At 43.5% G+C, this 10,818-nt stretch overlaps 1 protein-coding gene across 5 annotated transcripts in view; it reads right to left on the bottom strand.

Annotated features, from left to right (window-relative positions):
• Positions 1 to 3,965: 3,965 nt before the first annotated feature.
• HEG1 (heart development protein with EGF like domains 1) overlaps positions 3,966 to 10,818 on the bottom strand; it is a 55,865-nt gene continuing 49,012 nt past the window's right edge. For all 5 annotated transcript variants that reach the window (XM_033003375.2, XM_033003376.2, XM_033003377.2 and 2 more), the window contains one exon: positions 3,966 to 10,291. In XM_033003375.2, coding sequence (XP_032859266.2) covers positions 10,142 to 10,291 — 150 coding nt within the window. In that variant the 3' untranslated portion in view covers positions 3,966 to 10,141. The remainder of the gene's footprint in view (positions 10,292 to 10,818) is intronic.

The raw sequence follows: 10,818 nt of genomic DNA, 5'->3' as shown, positions 1-10,818 counted from the left end.
TTGAGACCATTGAAAATCAGATGGCCCACAATGATTTCCAGTTCCTCCTCTTCAGGCAAAGGTGTAATTTTTCTTACTTCAAAGGTCTGGGTGACCCTGGATCCTGCCACAACTGCCAATAAAGTCTTTATGTGAAATAAACACAGGTTATTCCATCGTTATCAGTCATGGACAAGAAGGATGAGCTGCCCATCAGTGTATCCCCTACAAAGCCATTTGTAATTGCTGTGGAGCTGGCCCCCCTCTGGCAAACTCCATTGTCAGCAACACTATCAGGTTATAGACACATTTCCAAATGCTAAGTAACAGCTCTGTGTGTTAAACTCCTCTTCCCTTCCTTTACCTGCTTTTGTCTGATCTGCTGTTTTAAGGACAAGACATGCAGTCTCATGTACTAATCTCATATTTTCAGAGGGTGTCTCTCCTTGTATGTAGGAGGGTGGGAAAGACCAGAAGTATTACTCAAGTATTTACTGAGCTTAAGGTTGTCCTAAACTTTTATCTTGCACTGAACCAGGAAACATCAGTGGCTTACGGACAGCAAAAACAGTTGGGTGCCTCTCTGCCAGCACGGGGAACAAGCAGCCTCATCCCTCTGCACCCTGCCACATGGAGCTGCTCAAGGGCGCCAAGCCTGAACCATGAGGTGTTTAATTTGCATCTTCCTTTGCCCCTCCAGCCCCGAAGCCCCTCCAGCCCAGCCTGCTCCCAACACCCATCCCTCGTCCCCACAGTGACCCCCTTGGCAGCACCTGCCCTGTCCCGTGGTGACCTGGGACTGGCCCACAGGCCCCAGGGAAGCCCCATGGTGGACACCCTGTGTGGTCACCAGGGTGATTATGTGGGGTGGCAGAAATCCCAAGCTCTGAGGGGACGCCGGTATCAAGGTCTCAATGTCCCCCCTCCAGGCCATGATGGATCCAGCTCCTGCCCCTGCTGCTGCTCACGCCCATGCCAGTCATCCAGCCTGGCCCCTTCAGTTCCACCAGACCCCTCCTTAAAACTCCCTTTTGCCAGGGAGCTGACAGAAAAAAGGAAGGAAATTCCTGGGAAGCATTTATCACCGGACCGCTGTGTGTTCCTGCTTGGGCAGCATCCACTCTGCCCCAGGCCACCCTTACACCTCCCATCTTTGCCTCAGGCAGAACAGGGGCACCCAAAAACTAAAACCAAAGTCTTGCTCAAATAAAGCATTTTAGTCCTGAGCAGACTGTGCTGCAAGCCTCCAGGGAGACCCAACTCCCCTGGACACCAGCCATTTGGGGAGCCACAGCATGTGCTTCAGCTGGAAATCAGTGTGCAGAAGGGGACAAACTTGGCCGTGGAAGGTGTCTGGCAGAGCTGTATGCCACCAGTCCTCTGGCCATGTCCATCTCTCATATTTAGACTCCTTAGTCATCATGATACATCGCAATTTTCCAATTCTGCCTCAAGGTACAACTAGACTAATCCAGGTCTTAAAATCCCCGTTGGCTATGAGGAAGCAAGTAGGACCAAGAGAACTTCCCAGAGCAGTACAGAAAATGAGGGTCAGATCTTCAGCAGGTATAAATGGTACAGCTTTGCTGGTTACACTGGTATCCACCGGTTAAGTGTGTAGTCCTGCACATTAAAACTCTTCTCTACAGTGAATGAACATCAGGAGCTAGTGTATTACTTATATTTTCGGAGTTCACTTCCATTCTTACCTGATTGTTCCTGTTTATCACAATCACATTTTGGGCAGTGTGAGTGATCTGCAATACAAAAGGCACAAGTTCCTCCAGGAAATAATGGCTGAACAGACATACACCTTCATGTACCAGATTTTTTCATCTCTGCTTGCCCTTCCCTGTCCATTTTGTGACACACTGGTGGTTGCAACAGGCTCTCCCTGAGGAGAAGGAGGGGGTGACAGACTGTATGTGCCCCATTGCTTGCCAATTTGTTGGGGAATTAGTAATAAAGATTTGATGACATAGGAGAACAGACACAGAGAATTACCAAAACAGCAGAACTGATGTCAGTGAAACATCAGCAGCTCCAATGCAATTATTAATAGAGTTATTAAGCACACACTTAGACAGTAGCTAACTGTTAGTCCCGGCAGACCCGCACAGCCACAGCAGTTGTGATGTTCTGTAAGGAAATACAGAGAAAACTTTCTTTGCAAAAATAACTAAATAACTTTCCAGAAGCTGTACTGACTAATGTATACTATGGAATAAAAGGTGTGCTATATTTAGTAACAAACACAATAGTTGTTCTCTTGTCTTGATTTTTGTTTATGGCAGGAAAAAGAAGTATCAAAGGTAAAAGGTCTTGTTTAATCTATTAGAAGGTGCAGCCTCATTATTTAGGTTTTGTGTAATCAAGGGACAATCACACTGCCAGAAGACATATGTTAAATGGGAGCAAGTCTCTTTTATAGCTCTTCATGTGCGTCAGCTGGATACTTTCTTCCTGGATATTTTTTCTATCCTATTCCTTACTACGTTCCTACGCATTTTGCTATCTCATGTAAATTTGGTTTATCCACTGTATATTACATACACAAGTAGAAATACATGTTGTAATTAGCTACAAGTTCAAAAACTCCAGAAATTCTAAATCAAAGTGCTGTACATACAGATTCACCCATAATCAGGGGAAGGAGATGCACTTTGTCTTTTTTTCAGGTGGTTCCCAAGATGGTTGAGGGCACACACTATGGATGCATTCGATGGTTTCAGAGGCACTGGTATGCAAATCTGAAGGGAGCAGGACTGTTAAATCACGTGCTTGCCCATAACTGCAAAGGTCTTTTACCTAGTCTCATGCAAGGTTGTGATCAGGCCCTTTGCACTGCCAATTTCCTTAAAATATATCAACACCACAGAGGAGATAGAACAACTCGCAATAGTATTGGTAACAAAGCTGTTAGCAGTCCTTCTCTTGCAAATGAACAGAACCTCAGGATTTAACTGGGTTACTCTCCTTTATTTTCCCACTGGAGTCTTACTAGAAAATGAGCAGGCATGTAACACAATTCTGTATTATATCAGGGTAGAAAGTAGACTAAAGTTTCAGGATGTAGCAAGAAGTACATTCTAGACTCACAATTTCTCTGTGAGTGGCACTCACTTCATCCAGGACAGTTGTCTATTGTGGGGTCTTGTGACACTACTGTCAAGGGTAAGGGATATCTTACCATGGGGTGAGCTACCCTCTGTGGATGCTTGTCTCTTTTTATGGCTACTGGAGGAGCCAGATGGTGGGTTCAAACTGGCCACATAACTTCTGATAGAGCAGATTAATCCCACCTTAGTCCCATCCAATAGTTATCACAGTTGAGTGTTGTACTCCTCTGGAGCGATATAGGAAAAGATTGTCCCAGCTGAACGTACCTGCCATTACTCCAGATGCTCTTCCACATCACGCCTTTTCCCCGCCTGGGCTGGACAGTGTGTTTATCTGGATTCAAGGCATCCTTCTTCCTCTGAGAGACACTCAGCTGTATATTCTTCCCAGTCCCAGGTGGCACTTACTGAGGTAGGACTGATCTCATGGTGGTCAGGGCCAGTCCCTTGCTCTTACAAACAGCCCTGCTGCACCAACCTCTCCTGAAGTTTTCCTCCATCCAGTGTGCACTCACCCACACAAACACACAGCTTCAACAATTCTCTTGAAATTCCAGCAGGATGAATCATTAAATTGAGGAAAAACTTAAAAGTAAACTGAGTTGATTAATGCTACTGAAACAAACGTATCAGAACACAACTTGTATTTCAGCTGAGCAGTTCATTTAGCACAACTAACAGAACATACCCATTTCCTCTTTGCTTTTCATTTTATTCAATCACCAAGCACCACCAGAAGAACAAAATAAATATAAAATTTCTTATTTTCTAGATTAGATTTCTAATTATAATCAAAACCATCTAAAAGTTGCATATGTATTGCTTTACAGGGAAAGCTAAAGACGATAAAAAACCTGAGACATAGTCATATTAATAGTTTTATTGTATCCTTTTATAGTACTGACTAGAACGCCAGATTTAATAATATTGGATGCAGATATAAAAATAATCCAATCCTTAAAAATTACATTTTGCTACTACAGTACTGTATAATTAGTGGAGGCTGAAAATATGATACAACTTTAAATAATACTGGTTTGGAAAATGTCCTCAGAACCCCAGTGACTTGAAAGCAAACATTCAGAGATACAGGGAGGGAAACAGGGCAATGTCAAGAACATAAAGCAGGTTTACATTCAGGTTGATAAAAGAAGCACAAACAAATGCTGAAAATTTACCTTTTGAAATAGAGCTCACAAAAGGTGAGTTTTACTACTGCAATTCTGAAAGCTGCTCAAATAAACCATTATGATTTTACACACCAGTCTGACCTTCAGTTAGGAGAAAGTCCTGTAGAATTTAACAGAGCTTAAAACAAATGACCAAGTTTAACGGAATTTCATTTAAAAAAGGAAACTATTAAGTATTCTGTTGGGTATTTTTTTCTTTAAAGTAAACCCATCCAAGTAGATTTTATTGGAGACCTTTTATGTCAGGTGAATATTATGGCACTATTTGAGAGAAGTGATCAGTTTTTACTTATTCCACAGGACTTTTCTATATAGGATTTTGCAGATCTGGGGGCTGCCTGCTGCAGTCATTAACCCAAGCAAAACTCCCATTCCTACTAGCATTTTATCAGAATAAAGACCAAAGGACTTGCATTTACCTACTACTTTTGAGGAACATCAGGCACCCTCTATAGGTTTTCCCTCAACAAGGATATCACACATGTGCAACACAAACTAGACACAGAAGAGGTGTCATCCTACATGTGACCTTAAAGTAGAGAAGCCACACTCACTTTAGGTGTTTACTTCTGCAAAACAAGTAAGCATTTTATTTTTTTTTTTTTTTTGTTATTTCTCACTCCGTCATGGATTTCTGTCCTGCTTTTCAATTTCAGCAGTTCAATGGAACAAAGAATTAAATACACATTGCAAAGCTCCCAAAAGTCTTTCAAGAACACAGCACATACCCCTTTTGGAACTGGGAGATCTTGCTTCATTTCTGAAGGGACAACTAAGAGTGAACTGAAGAATAGTTCTTATCTGTGACTGCAGGAAACACCTCTACATCCCTTGAAGATCTTGCATGATAGGAAACAGGTTGGCTGATCAGTAAAACAACTACACAAAATTCCCATTCATTCTCTTCTCAGGAAGGTGTTTCAGATCTTGAACCTGGTTTTGTTCAATCTCACATAATATGGGTTCTGCTTACAGTAATAAGTATACTTTTAAAAAATAAATACAGCAGGGAAAGGCAGCAACAGTATCACAGAAATAGGCAGAACACAGAGACACTGGAAAGCATGTACTACACACAGGTGACCCTTGTGGTGGAACAATTCAGGCCTAAAAAAAGCTTAATTGCAGTCCATGGGAGAGTTATCCTTGTCACTATAATGGATGCTGGATTAGGTCCTTTGTGTGTAAGGAGGAAAAAATGTTAGTCGGCATAGGAAGAGCATTTAAGCAAAAGCATCCGCTCTTGTTAATTTAAGGAAGAAAACTAAAGATTACACATCACTATTAGGGAATGAGAAATCCAGCTGGTTTTGGAACGGATATGGCCATTGAACATCACTACAGACAAGCTCTGGGGAAGCACTTGGCGCGTCTGCAGCAATGTCCAAACCCGTGCTGCTGCTCACTCGGGTCCTGGCAAAAAACCTTTAAAAGTAGTGGCACAAACAATTTCACAATGAGAGACACCTCTCTAACTGCAATTTATGGCATTTTTTACAGCCTTTTACTACCACTCAATGTGGAGGCAAATACCTTTCAGAAGGCTGGTCACACGGAGTGACTCAGTACACGACTGTGACAGTAGGACTTACAGGAAACACGGGAACAGCAATGAGATTCATTGCTGCTGTGTTATCTAACGCTTTAAACGTGGAGGGCAGAGGGCATCAAAATGCCGCCCCTGTCCTGTTTTTAACTCATATAGCCCAATTCAGTGCTGTGAGGTTTCAACAGTATGCAAAAGGCCCTCAATTTTTCCAGTGCAGCTGGGAGGGCTGGCCCGGGTGAGCAGCAGTGCCTGGCAGGGACACAGGATGGCTGTGCATATGAGCCTCCCTTTTGAATGATCCCTCAAATCTGTGTTTTGCTGCTCTGTTCTCTGGAGCTTCCTCTCCTAGACTGGCTCCTGGGGGTATTTCTGTAGGTGAGGGGATTTTGTCAGCACAACTGGTAGAGCACTATAGCAGCAAACATATGCCTCCCACATCTTTTCCTGTCAAACAACAGAACTAGCATTTTTTCCAAAGTTAATCAAAAATACACCCACACAACTGCCCAGGGGCCCTTTCTGACTGCTCCTCTAGCTTTCCACAGCAGCTAGGAGCAAGAGCAGTTTTCTGTGCAGTGTTGGTGTAGTTCTTCTTCCTTTCCCCACATCTGGCTGAACCACTTGCATCCTCCTTACAGGAAACATTCCACTTCTATCTTCTCCTTTTGGACAGTAGAGAGTAATTCCCCTTGACAAAAGCATCCAGTAAAATAAAAATTTGCAATTTGGGGTAGCTAAAAATAATCTAAATAGTCTGAGAAATAAGCTGCCCTTATTTAGACATCCTACGGAGAGTTAGGTACTGAACAGAGAGGCATCCACATTTGAAAGTGGGCTTGAGGGCATGTGAAGACCCCTCTCACATCCAACAGGAGCGACAAACCCCACTCCAATGCCAGAGGGTGCTTTGTTCATGGCAGAGATGGAAGCAGACACAGGACCCTGATGGCAGCTTTAACAGAGGTAAGCTGCACAGAAGTAGGTCCCACCTCCGCTGCGGCCAGGCAAGCCCATTGCTGCTGGGATGTGGTAGTAAATAATTGCAGTAAAATAACTGCCATAAATTATGTTACACACTGCACTGCACCCATCCCTTCTGCCCTAGTGCTGCTGGGACTGGTGGGGCTGGGGTGAAGATGGAAGCATCACAGCATGGGGAGTGGCTGGGCGGGTGGAGACCCAGGGGCTGAATCACCCCGGGCTGCATCCACTGGCTCCGCAAATACTTCCTGGATCACAGTATGGGAAAGCACCTGTACCTGTCCCGGTGCTAACACCTCCCTAAATCCTCTCCTGCCCGCTGAGTGGGGCCCCCTAGGACACCCAGAGAAGGTGCTGCAGGTCAGGAGAGACACTTTTCCTCATCCTGTGGACTATACATTGGCTCCATGACTCCTTTCTCACCAAAGCTAAAAGGAAGGACAGGCTGCAATGGATACACAAGAAATTTCCCAATGTTTACCTGCTCTGGCAGAGAAAAAATTTCAGTGCAATATAGTTCTCTCTTCTGAAAGAGGCCAAGTTTTTCAGTCCTCACTCAAAATGTCCTGCTGGGTTTACTGAGATCCTTTCACTCCATATAGAGCATTAAGAAGAACTTGAAGATCATTAAGAAATTAAAATTAACTACTTGCAAAATTTTGTGTGATCTCGGTTAGGAACAGTCCCATCTCATTTCCACTCAAGTCCCTTGCTATTTGCTGTGAGATATAGACCAGGAGTTTTGTTCATATGGCCCTCGTTACTCTTTATATAGAAGGATTAATCTGCAACTGTGAGTTGATATTTCCTACTTTGTACTTAGCACACATAGGAACATATCCCAGTCTTTGAACTAACCAAGCAATTAAACATATTTGCTTATAAGCATGTGCCTAAACTCTTCCCTATCTGATGAAATCCTGACATGTGGTTAAATCCTACCATCATTGCTGAGACATTCTTCCTTTTTGCTAAGCTGCTTTAGTAAATAGGGGCAGAGCCCAGTGCCTGTCTATATGCTTTGGATTTAGATTTAGCATGAATCCCAGCTTCCCCCTTTCTTTTGCAACACAGACAAAAACCTTCCTCCGTACCATGGAAAAAACAGTCCTTTCTGTCCTAGGCACTCTCAAAAACAGAGACAATTCACCCACACAGAAACAACCCTGCCAGTGTCCTCTTTAAAGGACCCCACAGCACAGCAGGGTCAAGCCCTTAGTTCACATCATCCAACAGATCTTGTGTAATTAAGTTATCAACTGCTAACAAAAGGGAGAACATCATCATTCATGGACTGGAACACTGATCAGCCTGTCAGGGAACAGCTAGCTCTTGTGTTTTACCTGCTACATTATTTTGGATACTATAACTAGATTTTTTCTTAAATATAGCTCCTTAGGAGGCTGTACTTTCTGTGAACATCCATTCATTTCCTCCCTGCAGTTGAGATAGTCTGTGTACTACCACCTGCAAGGTTGATTATGAATTGGACAGTTATAAAGTTGCATGCATTGTCACCATAAGATCATGTAAGTGCAAAGGATACTGCCCTAGGCACCCATAAACATCTGTTTTTCTGCAAGCCCACGCTGCTGTTTCTACATAGTAGATAAGGAGTGAGGCATAAAAAGACATGGTGTTTGTGTGCTATGGCTGGTGCACCAAGCTGTCTTCTCAAGTACATTTGTGGTGCTTTTCCAGCCCTGCAGTTTTGAGAAAATAGCAGTAAGTGTAAGCAGGGATCAGAAACCTCTTAGCCCACACAACTGATGACTGACTAGTGCTAGCTCCCCTTGCTCTGAGTAGCTGTTGATCACTTGATAGGGAACACAACAGCCTTCAAAGTGCTGGGAAAGGATATGGGGACTCACAGCGTCTGTAGGATGCAAGTCCTACTACTTGCTCCCTAATGGAGAGGGCTCCTCATCACCTCAGATTTGCCTCTGGGGAGCAACTACACAACACATCAGCACCTGAACTGCTGTTTCCACCTGGGGTTAGGCACTTTGGGGGTCACACCCCATGATCCTTAGTGCTTCAGTCAGCTGAGCTACCTTACGAATTTACTTGTAGGCACTGTGTCTTTTCAAGCATGGTGGGGGAAAAGGGAATATCAGAGGGTATGTGCCCTTCAGTGAACCTAGCTTATGTATGCACTACAGACATGGTGGGTTAATGGCTAAGGAATTGTGCTATCTGTTATCCTCATACAAGCAGCCACCTTGAATTAAAAGCACAGTCACATTCAGGGGAAGGATCTGTATCTGGACCCTGTATCTAGACAGGGTTTGGATGACTCAGGTTAACCTTTCAATCTGGTCTTTGGTGAGAAATATAATACCATTCTTCAGCTTTTGCTGAAGTCATTAATATGAATTAACACACCTAGCTGAGAAAACCTGCCTGGTCTGAATCACTCGAAACTAAGATGGAAGAAAGCAAACCGCTTCAGCATAAGTGATCTTTGCTCCGCTAGTACTGAAAGCATCATGCTTCTCTCTCCCCTAAATGCCCTATATGGAAGCACAATGATGATGTGTAGTGGCATCACTTCTGAACATTAGTTGACAAAACAACAACATACTTGGTCTCTTCCCTATACAGAGGAAGTTTTCAAAGCGGCACCTAAGATCAACTGTGTCATTTTTCAGTTAAAATTGCAGTGGTATGACTAGCATTCCCGTACTCCTTGGAGACAATCAACCCATGAATCCAGCCAACATTGCCAGGCAGTAGGCTTCAGCAAGGACCCAGCCATTTGGAAAACTTCTACCGGTAAGAAGGTGAGGGCCAACGGACAAGTCAGCTTCCCTGGTGTGTACAAAGCAGAAGGCAATGCAGTAATGTAAAAGGGAGTGGACAAACATGCCCTACCAAAAGCAGTTGCACAGTGAATCTTTGCATGAGGGATGGTTAAGAAGACAAGCACAGTCAACAGTGAACAAGATCTGTAAACAAAACACTCCCTAGTGGTATTCAATGCAGAGTGCTGGGCACAGTTCATCTGCCTGTACTGATCCATGCTTGCCATGTAGCGTAAAGAGTGAAGCAGCAGCACAGAACAAATCCAGAGTATACGAGTTAACTTTCAACTGGGCCTTTTAGAGATGTGAATCTTGAGCCACTCCCTCCTCCTCATCATCCTTCTTCTCTCTGCTGCTCAGAAAGTGTAACTGTTCCTCAGGGCAGCAACACTTGGCATGAAGTTCAAAGTCCTTCCTGCTAGATGGGAAGAGTAAGATTGACGTGGGCTGAACTGCTCAGGAGACAGATTGTACCTGGGGATCAAGGGCCATGAAACTGTGTCAACCTTCCACTCCCTGCTAAAAATAGTCTCTTCTTCTGGTTTCGTCACTAATGAAGGATGGATTGTATTGTCCAGGGTAGATGCATGAATGTCGAGATCCAGGCAAACCAGTGTAGGGAGGATAAAGTCCATTTCTTTCCAGTTCAGGATTTCTCAGTCCAGTTGGCTGTATTAGCAAAAAGATTAAATAAAAAGAGTCTTATTCTCACACTCAAATCCTCCCTCAGGCACAGTCTTATCACTTTTCCCAGCAGTTATTTCAGTAGCTAGAAGGAACAAAGTGATTGCCAATGATCTCTATAACCTATAGTGATTTTTACATGGGAGTTATGCATTTCCTGAAGGGATTATTCTGATGTAATATAGTTTTGACATCTTGACAATTAGCAGATTTGAAGTTTACCTGGCTCCACCAAGTGCAGCCTAAGTGCACAGTTAATTTTTAATCCAAGAGAATTGTGCTGATGAGCTCAGGTATTGAAACAACTCTCACAAAAAGGATATTATCCCAGAGCTTAAAGGAAATACTTCTAGAAAATCAAAGTTAGGCTCCTGCTTTGAGTATTACCTGGAGCACTTCCCTCCGCATTAGCCATAGATACCTACTCTCCCAACACAACCACTTGAATTCCATGTCAAATACAAAGTAATCTGACCTTCCTTTTGTTTCTCCTCTCTTATTTAGGTAAATCT

Source organism: Tyto alba, unplaced genomic scaffold (genome assembly GCF_018691265.1).
Source record: "Tyto alba isolate M040663 unplaced genomic scaffold, T.alba_DEE_v4.0 Super-Scaffold_7, whole genome shotgun sequence".
NCBI lineage: Eukaryota > Metazoa > Chordata > Aves > Strigiformes > Tytonidae > Tyto > Tyto alba.
Note: the sequence above shows the minus strand (reverse complement) of the source record. Positions and strands in the feature narration are given on the sequence as shown.